Below are 22,099 nucleotides of genomic sequence, written 5' to 3' on the forward strand. Positions count from 1 at the left end.
TTTATGACATGGTAATGCTGTGTCAGCCCATTATTTACCAGTTGTGTTTTCTCCAAATCTCTTTTTAATCTCACTGTGATAATGCATTACTTTTCTCATCTTTAATTAATACAATACGACCATCCTGGACTTATAATAATACACAACTCTTTACGCAATACCAAAAATTTGACCTCTTTTGTGACATGATTAAAAAAAACGACAAGTTGAGGTCATGAATAAAAGACGTTGTGAGCAATATTTTTTTAATTCATGGCCTCCTCTTATCGCTTTTTTTATATTGTATTCTATAGTATGTTCCCGGATTGGGTTTATAAGAGGAAAATTTTTTGCTTCACCTGAAACGGTCAAATCTGTAATTAAAACTTTATTATTCTGACTCAGTAGAAAGAACAAAGAAAAGTTTATTTTTGTCTTGATTTTGGACTTTGAATGAATTAACTGTCAAAGTGATATAGAGCTGTTAAATAAATAAAACCGCCAATGCTAAAAAGCAGAGAAAAAGTCCAAAAACAAGAAAAAAATTAACTTTTCTTTTTTCTGAATAAGAATAATGAAAAGTCGTACTTTCTTGGACTGTGATTGGTACGAGCAAGGTTATGTAAAATGTGAAAATTCTGTTTTTTATAGTGAGGTAATTTTATTAATACTTAATATCTTGATACCTTCTAAGTTGCCTACATTTTAAAATTCATATTTTTTTAATTTCCTTTTCATCTGTATCTTGCCCACATCCGATACATTACCATACCATGATTGAGAAAATTTATTCTATAGAATAAATATGCCCACATACGATATATTACCATATTATGATTGAGAAAATTTATTCTATAGAAGGCAATAATATGACTTTGTTTCTTTCTATACATTCACAATTCACAACTTTCTAGAGGATACATTTTTAGATCATATGGTATTTAAGGAGCATGTAATGATGGCCATTATTTGCAAAGATAAAATTTAGAAAAAGAGCGGAATTTGAGTTATGTAATCATCTGAGTGAATAATAACTTATACAGGGTGAATATAAAGTATGGAACCAAGCGGTTTTATTTTTAATCATTTGCCTCCAGAAAATAATAATTAATATAAATTAAAGTAATATAAAAAATCTGATCGTATTTTCAGAACAAAATTTTGTTTTGTTTTTGAGTTATGCGCTATTTTTTTGTCAAAATTGCAATTTATGTGAAAAAATTTTTTTTTGATAAAATTAAATATAAAGCAGATAGTTGTAATCCTTAGAGTATAGCTTTTATGAGGAAAATGATTTTATAGTGGGTTGCCATTTAAAAAAATATTTTTTTTTGTAGAACTCAAAAACAAAAGGAAATTTCGAAAAATTTTATTCTTGTTAAATCATCACATTTTTATAGTACTTTATCACTCATCAATTAGTTTTTTCAAAAAATAAATAGTTTAAGCAAAAAACGTTTGGTTCCATACTTTTTATTCACCTGGTATGTATATGAATACTATAGCTTGTTCACAAATTTTAAATATTTTTGATTTTTGGTTCAATTTTTGGTATTGAAGAAGTTGTAGTTTCAATTTATATTTAATAAAAATGGCATATTGCGTCCAACTTGATTTAGATATGCAGTAATTATATGGTTATCATTTTTTTTACTCTGTAGGTTCCTCTTGATGTCACGAATGAGTAACACAAACTATCTTCCCAAACACTAAACGTTTTTGATTAGATCACATATAGCCTGTTTAAGAGGCGAATATCATTTGGACATTTGTGGTGAACCAAATTTATTGTTCGGCACTGTAATATCTTAAATAAGACGAAACAATTTTGTTTATAGCTATTAAGACAACAAGAGTTTTAAACTACTCCTATAAAATCTGGGTCTTTGTGGGTTAGACCGCGCCAATTTAGAAGAAAAGGTCGACGTTTCACCATAACTGTCCAGTTACCATGCTATAACTTCCCTCTTCTCTTCTTTTCTTGTTCTGAAGATGCCCCTTATAATAGCGGGCGAAACGTCGACCTTTTGTTCTAAATTGACGCAGTTTAACCCAAAAAGACTCAGTTTTCGACCTGACTCTGACCGCGAAAGCCTACCTTCTTACTCCTATAAAACTTATATTATCTTCAAAATACTAACATTGAATTAGAAATTTCACTAAATTCAAAAATTATTATAAAGAAATTTGTGAAATAACATCAAAATTAACAAAATATCAAGATAAGTGTATTTTATGTACCTACTTGTAAAATACGATGATTGACGACGCGTTTTATACACAGAAGAGCGTATAATAATGGCAACATAAGAGAAATGCTTAAGTTCACGTAAGATATTAGTGTTGGAAAAAAATTATTAAATTTATATACTTATTATATTTATTTAAATTTGCAAAAGCACCAAGGATAAACTTCCTAATCGCCAGTGTTACGTAATTGGACTAGAATTGACGTCAGAGCTTCTAGCGAAAAAACCACCCAAATACGAACAAAATAAATACGAAATTGTTAGTAAGCAAATTAAAAACTATTTTAAAATAAATAACTTTTCTTCATGCGTAAATGCTGTCCTTGACAGTCGCAACATTTTTTATCGTTGTACTTCACAGTGTAAAAGAATAAAAGCTTGGGAATTGTGGAGAATCCTTCTGACTATTCCACGCTCACAAACGGTATGTAATCACCGTAACAAATTGGAAGGTCATGTCTCAGCCCTTCCCGGTGACGTAATCGAACACATGCCGATTTGGCTTACGTCATCGCAAAGTCTGATGACGTCATCGTGAATCATTTAACAAGCGGTGGCACCAAAACGCGGATTTCATACAGGAATGTTTTGTTGAATGATTTTCTGTGTTAATGAGAAAAGTCAGATAGTGTATATGAAAATTACAAAACACTGAGATCTTTGTTTCATAATAAGGTTTATGCGTTTACGTGATCATTTGGCATATCTTTCGAACACAATAAATTGTCAGTTACACAGGACGCACTTATCATTTCATGCTAGATGTAATTGCACTCGCTGCGTAATATTATTGATTTTGATTTTATGTCTTGTGTAAAGGTAAACTTGAAATCAATCGACTCCAGTTTTTTTTCCAGAAGGAGCAAATATCACTGCGCCCTGTATTAGGCAATGGATGTTCAGGTGTATTACAAGTTGCCTGCCTGTGTCAATTACAAAAGTGCCCACATTGGTCAGTTGCCATTACCTTAGCCATTACCAGAGACGAGCCAAAACCCAAGTGCCAAGTTCCAAGAACATACAGGGTGAATATAAAGTATGGAACCAAGCGGTTTTATTTTTATTCATTTGCCTCCGGAAAATAATAATTAATATAAATTAAAGTAATATAAAAAATGTGATCGTAATTTCAGAACGAAATTTTGTTTTGTTTTTGAGWTATGCGATTTTTTTTTGTCAAAATTGCAATTTATGTGAAAAAAATTTTTTGAAAAAATTAAAAATAAAGCAGATAGTTGTAATCCTTAGAGTATAGCTTTTATGAGAAAAATGATTTTATAGTGGGTTGCCATTTAAAAAAATTAATTTTTTTGTAGAACTCAAAAATAAAAGGAAATTTCGAAAAATTTTATTCTTGTTAAATCATCACATTTTTATAGTACTTTAGCACTCGTCAATTAGTTTTTTCAAAAAATAAATAGTTTAAGCAAAAAACGTTTGGTTTCATACTTTTTATTCACCTGGTATGTCGTTGCATACACGATGAATAAAAAGTATGGAACCAATTCTTTTTTTTTTTTTTCGTAAACTAACCACTTTACGAAAAAAATAATTAGTGTAGCGTAAAGTACAATTAAAATGTGACAGTTTATCAAGAATAACATTTTTCGAAATTCTTTTTAAATTTTAAGTTTTGTAAAAAAAAATAATTTAAATAGCAAACTATTGTTTTTTAAATAAAGACTATGATCTAAAAATGACTTCTAATTAAATAAAATTATATTCTAACCAGTAGCTTTTTATAATAAATTCTTCAAGTTCTGTACATATAAGTTCCGAGCTCATCACGAAGATTTTCCGAATTGGTCGTTTCATGCATTTGGTCTGTGGAGAGCCCGGTTTTTTGTGCAAGTGCTTTGGGGTGGTTCCGGTTGTATCAAAAACTTTTTTTTTCTATTTTTAGTGAATCTGTAACCACTCAAAGTATCTGCACAGAAATAAGGGCCCTCTCATGATCAAATGCATGAAACGACCACTTCGGCTGCCGTTGTCGATTGTCGTAGCTATACGCCGAATACAATACAGGGTGCGCCAGAACTCGCGCCCCAGAGAAAATTTTCAGGTAAGATAAGATAAGAAATCAGGAACATGGAAAAAATGTTTAAAAAATTCTATTTGTCAAAAATTTTTGACATTTATTTTTTTACATTTAACAACAGAAATAAACAGAGTCAAAGTGCAAAATTTAAACTCTCATAACTTCGAAATTTTTATAGATAGAATTTTTTAACATTTTTTCCATGTTCCTGGTATCTTACCTTACATGGCATTTTTCTCTGGGGTGCGAGATCTGGCGCACCCCTGTATAATGAGAGTTCCTAATAATACGAAATCGAGTAAGTACTTTCCTACCTATAATAAATAAGTGTTTTATTAAAAAAATGTAGAAAAAAGGCCGTATTTGAGTCGTACATAATCACTGAGATAATTTATACACTCGCCGTTGGTTCGTGTATAAACTTCATCCTCGTGAATTATATTATCAAGACTTTATATTCCTTGTTACTTAAATAATTACTCATTTATACAGGGTGAATATTAAGTATGGAACCAAGCCTCCACAAAATAATAATTAATACATATAAATTAAGGTAATATACAGAATGTGATCGTATTTTGAGAACGAAATTTTGTTTTGTTTTTGAGTTATGCGATTTTTTTTTTCAAAATTGCATTTTTTTTTTAATTAAATATAAAGTAGATAGTTGCAATCCTTAGATCATAACCTTTATGAGAAAAATGGTTTTATAGTGGGTTGCCATTTAAAAAGATTACAAATTTTATAGATTTCAAAAACAATAGAAAATTTCGAAAAGATTTTATTCTTGATAAAACATCACATTGTTACAGTACTTTATCATTCATTAATTAGTTATTTCAAAAAATAAATAGTTTAAGCAAAAAACGTCTGGTTTCATACTTTTTATTCACCTGATATGTTGGTAACAAGGAGCTTAGATGGACTATCATCTAACCTCCTTGGTTGGTACTATGTAGTCAGGGCCGGAGTGCAAGGGGTGCACGGTACTCGTGCGGCCAAATTTTGAGGCAGCACTCTGAACTATTAAATATGTCTTTTATATAAAAACAAAAAAAAATTGTTTTTATTTTATTTTTTTAAAAATATTGAATTTTTAGAGAAACACGTGAAAACGATTTGCAGAGGTTCGGCAATTCATTCCGGTTGAGGTAGTGGAAGTATACGAAAGAAATTAAGTGACAGTTGATTTCATAAGAACCAAAGGTAAGACACAATTTGTGTGTTTATCTTTGGAGTAAAAAATGTTGAATATTTTAATAAATTTGTGTTTTTTTTTCATATACATATGGGTAATCAATCAAAAACTGTTTATTTGTACAATAGTACACACACCAACATTTTATTTAATTCAATTTATTTTTCTTAGTTCTTTTTATGATAAAATGCATTAAAATTACGAAAAAAAGCTTAAAATTAATCATAAAATATTAAGAATCAATAACTGAAAAATCCGTAAAACTTTGTTTTCCTAACTTTGCACGTATTAGTATTATCGTATATCTTAATTGCACAGATGTCTGATGGGAGAAAGAGACTTTCTGGTTTCCAAAATCGCAAATGAAAATTGTAAAAAAAGGACCAGTTGACACAAGACAGGTTGTCAGATTTACCTAGTTATACTTAATTAGTATTGAAAATGAAATTGATTTAGACGTAACTGATATTGTTAGACATTTTACTATTAAAAAAGCAAGGAAAATTGAATTTTGAGGTTTTATTTTAATTTTGTTATTTTTTGTTTAACTTTATCACTGTTTTGTGATTTAATAATAGAATAAAAACAACTAAAAATAAAAAACTGTAATTTGTGTAAAAAATGACAAGGGCGGCAATTAAAACTTTGTATGTAGTTTGTAATTTGGCACGAATAATTTTCAATTCATTATTGTCTCTTAAAATACAAAAACTGAAATCGCTGTGTGACAGCGTTCCGGAGAGAACTTAAACTGGTTTTTCTTTTAGTTATCCAGTATTTTTATCCAAACGGCCTAATACCGGCTAAAATATGTATTTTTTTGTTTTTTGTTCTACAAAAGATGTTCAGAAATTTCAATTTAAATCAAAGTAGTTCAAATCTTAGGAGAATAATCAATTAATATTCAGTTCTATCCATACTTATTGGCAAACCCGTATATGAGTATTTATTATGAATTTGCGAAAGTTACATCAACCAGTTCTCAAGCAGTTCAATTTGTTTGACAACACTTGTTTTAGCTGTTCCTCCGATTGCTTTGTATTGTTCAATACTATGTTCATAGTTCCAAACTCTCCCAATGTCCACATCAAAGAATGAACTAATATTTTTCAGTTCTTCTAATGTTAAATCACATATGGATACCCCTTTACGTTCCGCTTCTGCTACGACTTTTCCTGCCAAAAAGTGAGCATCCCTAAATGGTACACTTTTTCGTACCAGATAATAAGCCACGTCTGTAGCTAACATTTCAAAACTTAAGGCATTTTTACATTTATCTTGGTTAATCTACAACTTTCGAATTATTTTAACGAAATAAAGTTTTAATTCTAGTACTTTAAGAGTTTTGACCGTCCCCGTAGCTACTTCTAAAATAGATTTTAATTTGTCAAAAGTAGTAAACATTGCTTCTTTGTCATATTGCAAATCTTTGTTATAAGTCGAGGGTAGACTTTTTAGAACCATCATGAAGCTACAACACTGAATTATTTTCAAATTAATTTTAATAAATGCGTATATTCAATAGCTTACTTGTCCAAATAAACTTCCTCCAATGCCTCGAATCAACTCAAGACTATCAGGATTTCGTTTTTGGGGCATTAAACTACTCCCGGTGGAGTAAGTATCATCGATAGTTACAAACTCGAATTCTTTTGAACTGTATAGAATAAGATCCTCAGCTAGGCGACTCAAATGTATTCCAACCATAGACGCCCAAAACAAAAATTCGGCTAAAATGGTAACCAAATTTTTGCAAAACTTATAAAATAAGTTGATAGTTACCGATAAAATCACGATCGCCCACTGCTTGCATGCTATTTTGGGTAACGGAGTCAAAACCCAGCGACGACGCTAAATTCGTTCTATCTACATTAAAAGGGTTTCCGGCTAACGCACCGCTTCCCAAAGGCATTATGTTGATAAGTTTGACAATGTCGTCCAATCGATCGCAATCTTTTTTAAGGTTCCAAGCATGGCTTTAATGATCATAAATAAAACAGTATTACACCATCTGCAATCTACCTACCTCAATAAATAGTGACTCCATCGCACAGGTTGTGCTCGTTGCAAGTGGGTATAACCAGGCATCATTATGTCAATCTCGTGTGCAGATCTGGTGATAATCACTTTAATCAAAGATTTCACAATTTTGTCTAAATCCTGCAAGTGCCTTCTGAGCCATAGTTTCATATCAGTAACCACTTGGTCGTTTCTACTACGACCAACGTGAAGCTTGGTGGCTGGTTCTCCTATAATTTCCTAACAACAATTTCGAGCATTAATGATGATTACTTTCTAAAACTTACTTTAAGGCGTCGTTCATTGGCAGTGTGTATGTCTTCATCTCCTTCTTTTGTCTCAAATAAATTTTGGTCCCATTCGATTTTAACGCGATCAAGGCCTTTGCAAATAAGAGAAGTTTCATGCTCTGTTAAGAGATTAATTTTTTTCAGAGCTTCAGCATACGCTTTGCTGCCTTCGATGTCTTCAGCATACATCCGTTTATCGAAAGTGATAGAAGAGTTCAACTTTTCTAAATTTGGGTCAGTCGATGTGGAAAAACAACCACCCCATAATTTTTTATGTTCCTTAAACATATGGGAGATTTTAAAATGATAAATTTTAAGATTTGCTTACTTACCATTCTGTTTAATTTGTTTTCATTTATGAGTTGTATTAATAAGATACAGTATTTAAATATTATTATGCAATCTCATCGCCTCTTATCTAAAAGTTAAAGAAATATTTATTTGTACGAGAAATATATTAAATGTTTGTTATAGTAAGACTTTATTGTAACATACCGCATTTAGTTAGCGTCTTTCCATTAAGAATTATAGAGTTTATAAACTAATTAAATTAAGAATGTAAGTAAATACCCCCAGCATTGTTTTAAATAAGATTTTTGTGACCCTTTGACCACCTTTTGCGTCACAATAGTTAATAGCCACATTGATAAGATAAACGGTAATTATAAGAACGTGGAAGATTTCTGGAATTGTAAACAACATTCTATTCTTGAAATTTACTATAAGTCGCTATATTTTACACACTTAAAAAAATTATTTGGAGTTGAATTGTTGAATTTTAGAGCATATTTTTACAGCTTTACAGGTTGCTCCAGAACTCGCGCCCCAGAGAAAAATATTAAGTAAGATAATATACCAGGAACATGGAAATTTTTTTTACATTTATTTTTTGACATTTACCATTTTTTATGTTTATTTAATGATACTGATGATCTTGTATATGTTTTTTTTACAATTATTCAGTAAAGGTACAAAAATTTTGTCAATAAAAGCCACAAATAACATTGAGCAGAGTTAGAATTTAGGATACAGCTTCCTTATTTCCTCTTATAATAGCCTCTAGCAAAAAAACTTAGAAAATTATTTTTCCAACAGAAATAAATAGTCAAAGTGCAAAATTTAAACTCGTATAACTTCGACATTTTTATAGATAAAATTTTTTGAAGATTTTATCCATGTTTCTGGTATCTTACCTTATATGGCATTTTTCTATGGGGTGCAAGTTCTGGTGCATTCTGTATAGTAATATATCGCAGACGAGCTACCTACATGATTTTAAAGAAAGCTCTTTAAAATTTGTTTAATTTCTTGTGTGGACCACATCACAAGAAACTAAACAAAAATAGGATTGTATTTATTATACCATATTTATTGTTAACATAATTATTGATTTATTAATTAATTCATTATAAATTTTTTGTTTTATTAAATGACTAAAACGAGACCTTGAGTTCAATAAGATTGTTCGTTTAAAAACTTATTGTTTCTTAGAAATTATATCTACAAAACGGCCGATACAAATTCTTAAAAAAATCTATAACTTATAAAAATACGCGTACCTACTTGAATGAATACATGTTTGTAAGAAAAATACAAGCATAAAAGCTTTAAAAATATCGTGAAGTCAAGGGAGCAGAGGGCCGATTTTTAAGAAAATGATGAAAGCAGGTTACAAACGCTTACACCCCGTTTCACCTCGTTGAATTTTTGACTACACCATCAAAAATCAAAATTTTAGATTTTATGTTTATAATTTCGTTTAAATATTTGCACCCTATTTCATCCCGTTATAGGTTGGTTTTTGAAAAGTGCCTAATTAGTGCACTTCACTCCCTAAGAATTATATTTTCCAAATTTCATCTTCGTTTAAACGTGTACACCCCATTTCACCCCCTTAGAAACTGATTTTTAAAAATCTCGTCTTAGTGCAGCTTTACATCCGCCAAAGAACATATCTTCCAAATTTTATTTTCTATCTTTGTTTAAGTATTGACAACCCATATGAATATATTTTCAAAAAAAACTTTCCGTAGTGTTCCTCTACACCCTCCAAAGAATATGTTTCCTAAATTTTTTGTTTCTGTCTTCGTTTAAATGTTTACACCCCGTTTCGCCCCCGTAAAAATTGATTTTCAAAAAATCCTTTCTTAGCGGACCTGTACACCCTCTAAAAAACATATCTTCTAAATTTCATGTTTCTATTTTCGTTTAAACGTATACACCCCTTTGTTAAGGGAGTATACTTATTACTTTTTTAAATTCTCGTCTTAGTGCACCTTCACAACCGCTAAGGAACAAATTTTCCCAAGTTTTTGTTTCTGTCTTCGTTTAAAAGTTTACACCCCACTTCATTCTCTGAGTGATTGATTTTTGAAAAATCCTTTGTTACCTAATTTTCATGGGACTCTCATATTTACCTATATAGATAATAATAATAATAAGAGAAGTGGAATAAATAAACAATGTAGAATAAAAATCATATAAACAATTTTTTTATTATGTAAAAAGCGAAGTGTACAGCACCACGTCGCTCGCATAAATAATTAAACAGCAAATACAGCCCAGAAATTGACAACTCCTTCCCTATCTCATGCATGCGCACGATGCATCACAGCGAGAAACTACCGAGAATTTTGAAAGGCACACGATAAACTTAAAACCCTATTTCACCCCTTTAGAGAATGATTTTCAAAAAACCTCTTCTTAGCGAACCTCTACACCCTCTAAGAAACGTATCTGCCAAATTTCATGTTTCTAGCTTGTGTGGTTTAGGCTGTGCGTTGTCTGTCAGTCACTCTTTTATATATACAGGGTGCGCCAGAACTCGCGCCCCAGAGAAAAATGCTATATAAGGTAAGATACCAGGAACATGGAAAAAATGTTAAAAAAAATTTATCTATAAAAATTTCGAAGTTATGAGGGTTTAAAGTTTGCACTTTGACTATTTCTTTCTGTTGGAAAAATAATATTCTAAGTTTTTTTGCAATAGGCTATTAAAAAAGGAAACAAGGAAGCTGTAGCCTAAATTGTAACTCTGTTCAATGTTATTTGTGGCTTTTGTTGGCAAAATTTTTGTACCTTTACTAAATAATTGTAAAAAAACATATACAAGATCATCAGTATCATTAAATAGACATAAAAAAATGTCAAATGTCAAAAAATAAATGTCAAAATTTTTTGACAGATAGAATTTTTTTCATGTTCGGTTGGAGACAAAATACTTTGGTCGTCAATGTCACTTGAATGACATTAAATTGTAAAGCATGCTTTAGGACTGTTAACCTTATTTTTAGGTACTGTCAATCATAGTTGACAAGTTGTATGTACATACTTTTGAAAGGAAAATATAATAGCTGTCATTAATTTAATATTGTCATTCATTTTAACGTTAAAGCTTGAATTACATTAAAGTGTCAGAAAAGTGACGACCAAAGTATTTTGTCTCCAACTGTTCCTGGTATCTTATCTTACTTGAAATTTTTCTCTGGGGCGCGAGTTCTGGCGCACCCTGTATAGATAAGAACTACCAAAATATTTTACCAAACATTTCTTCTTTGGTTAGATAAATCATAACCATTAAAATCTTAAAATTAACATTTGACGGTTATTACCTACGAATTTTTTCTATATTTATTAAAGAAAAATTTTAATAAACATTGCATAGTGTTTTCTGAATATAGTCTTAGCTTTGTAATAGAATGTATGTTTGTGAAGAATAATTACATATAAGTTTCTGAAATGAAAAGAACTAGACGCATAATTAATAATCATTTAATTAATAAAACATCACAAAACCAAAGCAGTTTAAGATCACAATTATTTCAGAAAGTTAAAAATAAATTACAAATGTATTAAATAATACATGTTAAGTATAAAGTAAGCAAAACTCACATGTTATTAAACGCAAAGTCAAAACGATTGTCTTTGCCATTAAAGTAAATTAATTGAAAACATCGAAATGTTTTAAACCTAACGTTTAGGAACTTACATGCTAATACGGCAGGAATATTACACTCATATTCGTATACTAAATTTAAATAATATACTGAACTAACTATAAGAGAAAGCAGACGATTTACTGGATTCATCCTTTAAGTAGCTCGGAATTTCTTGGTTTTTCCTCTGCTCGGTGGCACTTTTTTATATTCCTGAAATAAAAATTCAAATTAACACAATGTATTACGACTTGTTGGTCACACAAAAAAAAGTATTGACATGACTCATTAACAAACTAGCGAAAATTATAAAATATATTTAACATGATGTCATGACTTTAGTAAGCTTCACGTTCACAGCCATTAATTACTCTACATGAGAAGTATCTACAATAAGTCCTACGCTAGGTACAGGTTCGACTCAAGTTATGGTACCATTTGACTACAGCTACAGTGACAATGGTACTTACATGTTAATCAGTGAGTTAAACTATGATTCTGTCCATATTTTTTTAGCAAAGTATTAGTCGGCTACAAGATTAGTCAAAAAAAACCGAAAAGTCTACTGGTACTAATGAAAGTCATTTGCTACCTAGCGTAGTTCTAATTGTCAAGAACATAAACATGGACACTCGTCAGGTTGTTCAGTGTGTACATTTCGACTTCTAGGTCTACAAACAGGTACATACGCTGTAGAAATTCGATGGTTTGAGATCTCACGGGTTGAAGCTCCCTTCTTCGGTTCACTTTTATAAGATGCTCCTAAAATAATGAAATTAATTCGATGTCATATGGACACATTCAACGTACCCTTGATAGTTTCTTTTTTTGTTGTTGTTGGTGGTACTCTCTTTTTTACTTCTTCAGTTCTGCTTCTGCTTCTGTCGCGACTAGACTTTTCCGCAGTACTTCTAATGGTCGACACTGCCGTTTTATGGCGAATTTCCGTCACGGGTTCCACCCTGCAATAAAATTGTTTGTAGTACAACTAACTCGACATTTTACAATCATACTTTTCGTCTGTTTTTGTTTTACGCCTAGGTGGGTTAGGAGGCGTTGATTTTTTACTCATTTCTATGCCATTGCTAACAGTTAATTGCGTTTGTTTAGTTTTTCTAATTTGTCTAGGTTTACGTTGAGGAATTTCGACATTCGCTCCTAAATCTTCAGATGAACTACCATGCGACTGCAGTAAAGCTTCTCTACTACTGGCCCTTTGTAATCGTCGAGCTTTTGTTGTAGCTCTAGTGGTGGGTTCATTAACTGCGTTTTTCTTTCTGATTGGAACTGGGCGTATCTGTTGCGGTTTTCGGCCTCTTGATAAACTTTCAACCGAAGAAGTAGATGATGTGTGTTTTAGTTTTGTTTTAATGTTAGATTGTTTGCTTGGTGTTTTAATTTTCTTATCCTGGCTCCATGATTTGCTCTCAGTTATTGTAGCTAAAGGCTCCTTAAAGGTGTTTTCATGTGAATCGTCATCAGTGAATCCATTAACAGCTAATAAAATTTGATCGGCTGCTTTTGTTAGTTCTTCAAGTATGTTACTATCAAACTCTTTTCCAACACGGGATTTGTTTTTTGCAACAACATTTTCATAGATGGGTTGACTTCTTTCCGGTGATCTAGTTCTACTTTTAGGACTATCAGTTTTCATGTGTTGTAAGAGATCAGGTTTTTCAGACAATTTTGTTTCCCTATGTATCACAGATTCTTGGCTTTTTTTCAATGATTGCGGCGAAACCCTCACTCCGAAATAAGTCATTTCAGATCTTTTAGGTTGTCTTAGTACTATGTCGTTAGAAGAGTGTTTTTGATGAAGTTTTGTATCTGTAACATTTGCAAATTCTTTGTTTTCTACTTTATATTCGTATTTGTCTGTGCGAAGATCTAACTTTGAACTGCGACCGACTAATGATGGACTTGATAATTCATTTGTTGCACTTTTCAAATCAGTTCGTTTCGCAAGAGAACTATTCTTACGAATAGCAACTGGAGAATATTTGTTATCTTTAGATTTAATTCGGTAAGTTTTTGATGAGGGTTCGTTTGACAAACTGTCTCCAATTCCAAATTTTTGCTTGGCACTTCCAATTAAATCGTCTGTAAACATGTAAAAAAATTAATTTTTTAGTAAAACTAAATGACAGATTTTTTTAACATAAATATAAAGCGCGTTAAATTGTCCTAATCAACAGGTACCTTTTTCTACTTTTGCACTTATTCTAGCACTTGGAAATTCCCGAGTTACGTTTGTCTTGTTAATGTGTTCGTTAAGCATTCTGCAAGCCCTCATTTTACTCCAACTTCCGGAGATTTCGCTCGTATTTTCGTCTTTGTCGTGTTCGAGATCCCTTTCGTTCATTCTTCCCATCAAAACTTGAACTTCCTTGTCCGCGTCACTATCACTTTGTACGTCTTCATACAGCTTCTTCAGTGCTTCGAGTTGTTGGGGAATATTAATGTGGTTTACTTTATTACAGTCGTTTTTAATAGTGTCTAGGACTAAAGAGGTAGACTTGAAACAGTGAGATCGTTTGGTTTGAGAAAGTAGAGGGGACTTTTTTATGTTAGTAGGGGATGGGCTTAGGTCTATAGTAATTTTCGTCGTGGTGGTTGTGCTTGAATCCTGAGAAGTTGTTTTGGAACAGACTGTATGTTTAGATGTGTCGTCTCTTCCTATTCTAACCACAAGTCCTTTGTTTAAAATTCTTTCCGAGTCTGCAATTTTCATTTTAATGAAGGTTTTTGGTTATTGATGGCAAGTCAGAAGAATGGTTAATCTACTTTTACAAAAGGCGCATGCAGAAATAGAATAAGGTACCTTCTACTGATAAATTTACAATGTCTAGTTTAATAAAAAATAATACTACAATGAATACACTATGTATTTACATTTTGATGAAAGTAGTTCCACAAATTTTTAACTATGTTCCTACATATTTTACAGTTTAGTAGAGACATGAGTAGAAGAAAGTAATTAGACTAGAAGCTTTCTACATGAGAAATGTTAAGTACCTTTAGTAGAGTTCTCCTTTTTACTCCACAACGTGTTTAGTTCTTTTTGTTTAAACTGATCATTTTCCACAACGGCTGTTCCACCATCACCAAAATTGACCTTGGTAGAATAAACCTTATTTTCTGCCCATTGACTGTCTTCACTTAATTTAACTCTATCAGCAACAGACCATGGTCTTCGATTATCTGTGCTCGTGACGAATTTTACACTCGAAAAATTTTCGGAATTTCTTTGATTGGACAGTAGATCCGGTTTGTTCCCACTGGCTGGTCTCAAATTCCTTAACAGCTTTTGAAATTCAGGTTGTTCATCCTGAGCAAAAACCGTATTATGCAACGTAACTGTTGATTTCCAATATGGAGGATCACTCTTTTGAACCGGCTTGAGTCGAACTCCCCATTTGCCACTGTCACTGTCGGAATTGCTATTCAAAAAGTGATCCTCGCCGAGGTGGTACGGAGTGGGCTTGATCGGTTTGTTTTTTAAGATGCCTTTCACATTTTCAATAGCGTCTTTTTTATCGTCTTCTTGAGGATCCACCGGATTTAGTGTTGTGTTAACAGTAACTGTCCCGCATGAAATGCTAGAATGCGTGTTTTGATAAATATTTTCATCTGTTGATGTTTCAAAATTGTCCTCGTCGGCCACACCCAGTAAGACTTTCTCGTATGAAGTATCTCCAAAATGTAAAACGGGCAAGCCGTTTCTTTCGAAATCGTCGCTTACTACGGGACCGGAATTTCTTCTCCTTCGTCGAAAATTGTTGGTGGGTGGTGGCTTTTCATCAGTTTCAACAATGTTTACTTTTCCAGATTCGGCAGCAAAGTGTACTTCTGTTTTGCAAAACTCAACCTTCTTTGATTTTCTGTTCTGTGCGGTGACATCATCCAGTGCAGGGTTGATTGCTAAACTGGTTCGTCTAAATTTATTGTCATGGTGGTTTGAAACGTATTTAGATTCATCAACAGCGATTGAGTGACGTTTAATTTCTTTTTCTGGTACGTCATCCCAACATAAATCGACAACATTGGAATTTGGTTTCGATACTATGGGTATAGTGATCGTTGTTGATTTTAAATCTTTATTATAACCTTGGTCAAAAATAGAAGAGATTTGTTTAACACTAGTGAAAGACTTTTCATCACAGTTTTCTGGTTTTGTAGTTGTTGGCACGATGACTATTTCAGAGGATCTGCAAATCCCACTGTCTGTTGAAGATTCAACCCGTCCTCTGTTTTTAAGTGATATCGGATTTGAAGTTTCGTTATGATTGTGGACTTGTTCAAATCCGTAAGATTTGCGCCGGTTATACCAGTCTTCATTCCGAAGATTTGTCCCACCGTTGAGAAGTTTTGTACGAGATTCTAAACTACCAGTACCCAAGATGGGTTTTTTGTTCATCATTGTTTCCATACCGTAAACGTATGAACGAACCCGCGATTTTTCACTAACTGGCATCTCGATTTCTTCAGTAACTATACCGTCATCAGTCTCTTCTTCTTTGTTAATCTTATAAATATCTTCAGTTGATGAACTCGTGCGTCTGAGACGACCTCTCACTTCTTGAAGGGTCTCAACAGTGACAAAAGAGTTACGTTTTTGTTTTTTCGTGTCGGATTCGTCTTGGCTATCCTCCGGTTTGTCCGACTGATTACTACTGGAACTTGAAATTGTTTGTAAAATCTGATCTAAGGCATGAAGATCGACACTATTGCCTCTTAGAGCTGTGCTCAGTCGTCTTCCTTTTTCAAGTTCCTCGCGAATTTTTCGCACACTTCCGCTGTTTTCCGGTAAATCTGTTGGTTTAACAGTTTGCGGTTTGGTTTCTTTAGGATATTGAAGAGACCGCCGTAACTTGGATGTTCTTCGCCAGCTTTGTAACTGCTCCAAATCTTCAAGATCCTCAATACTTTTTGATGATTTATCTTCTAAATGTAAATCTTCGCTGCTTGTGCTTTTCGTTCGTGTCAAGTTTTGATGATCGTTGATTTCGTTTTGTCGTTGAATCGTCTGTTTGACTGTTTCTTCGTGGATTTGATGGCAGAGTCTGGATACGCGATATAAATTCTGTTGGGCGGTCCTTAAGGAATCGTCTCTACCTCGCGGTCGTGAAGGTGGCCGCCTACCGACACTTCTTCCTACGTTTGCTTTGGATTTTTGCGAAGTTAAATCCAGTGGGTTTAGCGAGAGCTGCAACATGACTAACATTCACAACTTTCATTAAACATAATAAACAAACAGAACTGACCTGGAGGTTTTCAAAGTCTTTGATTGGGAGTTGCTGCAAGTCTGCCGATTTGTTGCTCCACCGACTACTCGAGACAGACTGGGTTTTGATGACTTGTAGATGACCCCCAGGGATCTGGCTTTGGAACACTTCCAGTTGCCTCCTCGCCTGTTGTTGCAATGCACCGTCCGCGTTGGTTCGCGCTCGCGAATCTACTACCTGCAACAACGAAACGATGACGATAATTATCATTTGGTGAAGGTTACTCATCACACTGCACATGTATGGAATATGCATCCGATTCAAACTTTTTTCCGACAAGTTTTATAGAAATTTTGAACGTAATTGCACGGCGCCGATTTTGATGTAAATGTCACTTGCTGTTGTAAGGACAATCAGTTCACTTACGTAATACTCTTTCGACACACCCGCTGCACTCAGGAAATCCAACCATAAATACATAATAATAAAAATTGAAGTTGCAAATAATGAACGTTTAACATTGAACTACTTGAAGATAGTGAGCAGTGTACCATCACAGCCTTGTGTTAATTACAGAAATATGTAAGACTGTAAGGTTGATGTAAACAGATAATGGGCAGGTTACTCAAGACCTTCGCGCTTGTTGGCACCGGCTAATTTAGATTAGTTTGTTGTTCCTGCTCCCAGACGCTAGTGTTAATCAATTTATGATGTTTTTCGATAAGGGGTTGTTTTTTTTCTACTTGAACAAAAGTTGTTTGAAGCAAAAGTTAAATTTTTGTAATGGTAAGCAATCAATACATTTTTTGATGTTCTAAAAAACATTATTCTTTAGAATAAACTAGAATTGAGGAAGATCAAACATTATACAAAGTTTTATTAAATTTAAAATTCCGCAAGCTAGCATCAACGTTCAACGCTAATGTTTGACGCACCAAACATCGAAATTGTAGAACTGGAAGTATGGATTTTGATCACTGCTTGTGTTAGGAGAGTCGGTGTTATTTGCAAGATTGCATAGATAACCCAATACTTTGTCTTTAATTTTGAAGCATGAATCAACATTCTTCTCGACGAATCACCCGTAACAGTGAAAAAATGCACAGTACCGCTGTGTAATGACCCAACGTTAAATCGTGAAAATTTTCTTGAAGGGCGGAAAAAGTAATTGGCTGTTCATCCGGAACTCATGACACAATGAAATTAATAAAACTCACGTCAGGTGTCTAACAATCGACTTTTGGAATTAAAGTGAGGTAATCAAGTGTCGACAATAACAAAACATCACTTATTAAATATTTAAACAGCGTGCGGATGTATCCGAGCAATTCTATACCAAAATCTCACCATTTCCAATTTTTGTAAAATACATAAAACACATAAAAATAAAACCCACGTTTTGTAGTTTTTAATTATTAAAAAAATACAGCACTTCAAAAAAAACTCAAGTTATTTAAATTACTGAAAAATAGCTACGAGTATGAAATATCTATGAACTGTCCACTAGAATTTTTTAAATTTTTCGTAACGTTTCTAAAGTGTTTTAAAAAAACTGTACAAGGTGTAACAAAAATGAACATCTTAGCTTATCTATTTTCACATTACCACAGGAGTACTAAAAAAAATTGTTTTAGTATTTCATGACAACTCTTTAATCCTTATTACCTATTATAAAGCAAATAGTGTCTCCCACAATATGACGGCGCACAGATCGTGTACAATATAGGGTGTTTCGTTTTTTTTGTTACAAATTTAAATACATAGATGATAGAATATTCGATTTTAAGACAAAACTTTCCTATAAGTAAACATGTTTCAAATTATGCGATGTAAGGGAGCTACACCCCCTAAAAGGGGTGCGTCGTTTTTTAAAGGGTTTTTTCCAATATTTCAGAATAGATAAAATTACAGGTACAGCTGATAACCTTTATACACTTAAACAAATTCCTAGTTTAGGAAGCCCCTGATTAAAAATTTCAACATTTTATCTTTGAATTCGTTTAGGTGTATAATAGTTATTTATTGTAGGAGTGTGTTTGGTAGCGTTTTATCTACGCAAGAATGTTTAACCGCGAGAACGTCAGTTCGACCGGTTAATTTTCTTAAGTGGATAAAACGCGACTAACACACGACTGCAATATAACGTTTTAACCACAATCACAGGCCCAAATTATTCCAAACTTAATTAAAAATTAAACTGCCATTTAAACGTCAAATGTGCTTTCGGTTAAACGTAGTAAGCTATTACGCGGTGCGCTGGTTACTAACAGTAGAATAAAGTTACTTTATTCCACTAGTGGATAGACTGGTACTTGATACGCATCTAAAGTGTGGAATAAAGTCTCTTTATAGAGTGATTGTGGATAAAGGTTCTTTATCATCTGTACCAAATTTTGTAATTTTATCTAAAATGGTTTCGGAAAAATTAAAAAACCCATCAAAAGACGCACCCCTTTGAGGGGGTGTAGCTCCCTTGTGTAGCATTTTTTCATATATGTTCATAAGAAACTTTTGTCTTAAAATTGAATATTCTATCTCCTGTTTAAATGTGTACCAATAAAAACGGAACACTCTGTATATTAGCATTTCACAGTATTTTTTGTGCATATAACTTGAATTTTTTTGCTATGTGTTTTATTTTCTGTGTAGGTTTTACTGGTTTTAGATATGTTAATAAACGATTTACAACGTGTAGTTCTCGCTAAAAATTTATTTGGGGCTATTTTCAAAATACCCATTCCGAAATTTTTTGTTAGCGATTTGTAAATGTGCAATTATTTGCTGATTTTTTCATCTAAATAATTAGCTTGGCATTATTATTTATTTAAAACAAGTATTCTACTACATACGTAATGAAGACCTTTTTAAGTTCATGATTTGTGGAATATTTATTTTTTGTTTGATGTGTTTTTTATCTAAATTTCTTAAAAATTTCGTTTAGACATGTAATTACTCATTCATTGACTCCTTGAGAATTTTCTTAAAAGCATGAAGAACAAATTTTCACCCACACACCCTGGTTCCCTCGTATGAAGTTGATGTATCGTTGTAAATAACTAGACAGTTGTTTAAATGGATACGTGTATTTACATAATTTTGTAATAAAGTATTATGCAACTGAACAAATCCGTGGAAGCTGCTTAATCTCGTTTATTATCAGGTGCATTACATGTCATTATTGCGTTAATCTCGGTACATCTCCTTGATTCTGAACAGGATATCTGTGAACTGGTTAAAGCGGCATGACCTTTTTTGGAGACTAGTCCAGGCGGTGCATTCCGGGACACCCACTGTTTACACTCGGCACTTTATCACCCATCTTGCTTTTTTCGTTTGAAGCTCACCCCGTGGACCTCGGATGGGTTGGTCGCTTGACGCATCGTCGGCCTCTCCAAACATGTGTGGTCTTGACAATCGCCGACTTTACGATTCCATCAATCAAACGCCACTTTTTGAAATATCTCATTTCCATTCCACCGTTAATTTTAAGTATATACGGCTCATATTAAGATAACTTCCAAGGCGAGGTGGGCGTGCGCCGCCCCCACAATGCTTTCGACAAATATTAGACGCAAACATATGGCACGGCGATAAACACGACGTGTGTAAATTCGTTTAACATTTTCACTCGTGGTACATTACAATTTCAAATATTACAAATTAAGACGGATTGCTCAAGCTTGGTAATAATACATGCGTGAAATGTGCATTGAGTTATCTAATTTTCTGAGCGTGCATCAGACTATGTTTACTTTCACTCTTGATCACCTACTGTCTTCTCTAACTGAGCTACCTACGGAGCAACTTTATCTAGATCCATGACTGTTCGCTTACACTCGACGAAAACAAAATGCGATTTTATTGCATAATTACAACCCTGTGCACATGAAGGACATGAAATATGGATGCGGTCTCTGCATGGAATGCTATCGAACTTTATGAGGGTCGTGGCGCACGTGATTCTTTTCGAATTCTTTAAAGCAATGACACTGGAACTTTGACCCTTTCGTATTCATGCATTTTCGATTCGTGGAGATACCTCCATCCAGTTTCCTTATTTGTTTTCGGATGATTGCCTATGTCAAAAGAAATTGATTGAAAACAAATTCTTTACAAAGAGACGCAATTTGCATAATGTGGCGGGCTTTCAAAAATAAGTTCATGTTGACACAACCACGCCTCTTTGCTTCTAACCTCCCAATATGGATTAGCTATTTCAAAATTCAATTACTAAGCCATCATGATTTACTCCATTCAACTTAGAGGTGTTGAAATTTGAAGGTGTTTGTCAAAATGTAAACTAAAACTAAATTAATTTTAAATGACTGATATCCACATTCACCAAAAACTAAGTATAACTAGTTGATTAGCTCTTTTTTTTCTTTATGGTTTAATAATTGTATTAGTCATTAGAATATTTTTATTTTCAAAAAATGTTACGGGTGACATGAAGATCAAAGAAATATTTTTCAACATGTCTATGTATTTATTCCAACGTCTCTGCAAAAAAACTCTCAAATTTTTTTTATTTTACAATAATTATTATTAATTGGTAGTTTTTAGGGCAATTTCAGGAGTAAACCTCCAACCACATAAACACAGCAGACCTGAAATAAGATAAGGATGAGGTCTTTTTGTTCGATTGATTTTTCTATTTTCTTTTTATAAATTTTACATATACATATTAAAAGAGAGCATTAATTTATTAATTCTGTAATCAACAAATGCTGAAATTTTCTTTACAGTTTTCAGATTTCTTGTCTTAAATGATCTACCAAACTTTGAATCATTTTCAATCAATTCACGATTCCAAGTGAAATTGTTTGAATTAAAATTTTTGTTGAAAGTAACATTCTCACCATTTACTGAAACATCTTGTTGAAGGATTCAATTTAGCCAGACTTCTGTGTTCACGGGTTTTTCACTATTCAAACAGCTACCAAAAGAAAAACTTTGTATAAACATCAGAATCTGAATGACTTTATAAACAGTTCGGTAATGTAGCATTTTCTATGCTTTTTCAATTACATACTCTTATTTTATAAATAAAATAATAAATATGAGGTTTGATATACTTTTAGGATATTATAGAGGACACTTAACAACTTTTCCGAAAAATGGTAACCATATAATTTACTATAGTAGTGGCAGGGCCGTACCCAAGGG

General features: G+C 32.8%; 2 protein-coding genes across 8 annotated transcripts in view; both read right to left on the reverse strand.

Moving 5' to 3' along the window:
* Positions 1 to 6,054: 6,054 nt before the first annotated feature.
* LOC123012098 (argininosuccinate lyase) lies at positions 6,055 to 8,311 on the reverse strand. Of its 2 annotated transcripts, XM_044409906.1 has the most exons (8): positions 8,269 to 8,311; positions 8,106 to 8,191; positions 7,771 to 8,052; positions 7,491 to 7,723; positions 7,247 to 7,440; positions 6,995 to 7,194; positions 6,800 to 6,943; positions 6,055 to 6,751 (listed from the first exon to the last, which is right to left on the reverse strand). In XM_044409906.1, the coding sequence occupies exons 2-8, from the start codon at positions 8,106 to 8,108 to the stop codon at positions 6,431 to 6,433; spliced, it is 1,377 nt and encodes a 458-aa protein (XP_044265841.1). In that variant the 5' UTR covers positions 8,109 to 8,191; positions 8,269 to 8,311; the 3' UTR covers positions 6,055 to 6,430. The 2 variants fall into 2 exon arrangements, with proteins under 2 accessions (XP_044265841.1, XP_044265833.1); XM_044409898.1 differs by lacking the exons at positions 8,106 to 8,191; positions 8,269 to 8,311 and having other exon boundaries at positions 7,771 to 8,061.
* A 3,217-nt stretch (positions 8,312 to 11,528) lies between these two features.
* LOC123011255 overlaps positions 11,529 to 22,099 on the reverse strand; it is a 44,045-nt gene continuing 33,474 nt past the window's right edge. For 3 of the 6 annotated variants that reach the window (XM_044408625.1, XM_044408616.1, XM_044408633.1), the window contains exons 3-9: positions 16,973 to 17,170; positions 14,724 to 16,914; positions 13,908 to 14,426; positions 12,722 to 13,808; positions 12,519 to 12,670; positions 12,301 to 12,470; positions 11,529 to 11,921 (exon numbers count right to left, since the gene is read on the reverse strand). In XM_044408625.1, the coding sequence (XP_044264560.1) occupies positions 12,319 to 12,470; positions 12,519 to 12,670; positions 12,722 to 13,808; positions 13,908 to 14,426; positions 14,724 to 16,914; positions 16,973 to 17,170 (4,299 nt within the window). In that variant the 3' untranslated portion in view covers positions 11,529 to 11,921; positions 12,301 to 12,318. Of the gene's footprint in view, positions 11,922 to 12,300; positions 12,471 to 12,518; positions 12,671 to 12,721; positions 13,809 to 13,907; positions 14,427 to 14,723; positions 16,926 to 16,972; positions 17,171 to 22,099 lie in introns of those variants that run through there. The other 3 variants (XM_044408640.1, XM_044408648.1, XM_044408656.1) reach the window with 3 other exon arrangements.

Source organism: Tribolium madens, unplaced genomic scaffold, assembly GCF_015345945.1.
Source record: "Tribolium madens isolate multiple individuals breed KSU strain unplaced genomic scaffold, Tmad_KSU_1.1 Scaffold_19;HRSCAF=116;Tcas5.2_LG9, whole genome shotgun sequence".
NCBI classification, from domain to species: Eukaryota; Metazoa; Arthropoda; class Insecta; order Coleoptera; family Tenebrionidae; genus Tribolium; species Tribolium madens.

What these genes read in the sequence shown, in the direction of transcription:
- LOC123012098 (XM_044409898.1), bottom strand. Translation starts at nt 8,061, where the DNA reads ATGTTTAAGGAACATAAAAAATTATGGGGTGGTTGTTTTTCCACATCG. An exon ending in CCAATGAACGACGCCTTAAA is followed by an intron (nt 7,724 to 7,770) that starts GTAAGTTTTAGA and finishes AATTGTTGTTAG; the next exon opens with GAAATTATAGGAGAACCAGC. An exon ending in TGGAGTCACTATTTATTGAG is followed by an intron (nt 7,441 to 7,490) that starts GTAGGTAGATTG and finishes TGATCATTAAAG; the next exon opens with CCATGCTTGGAACCTTAAAA.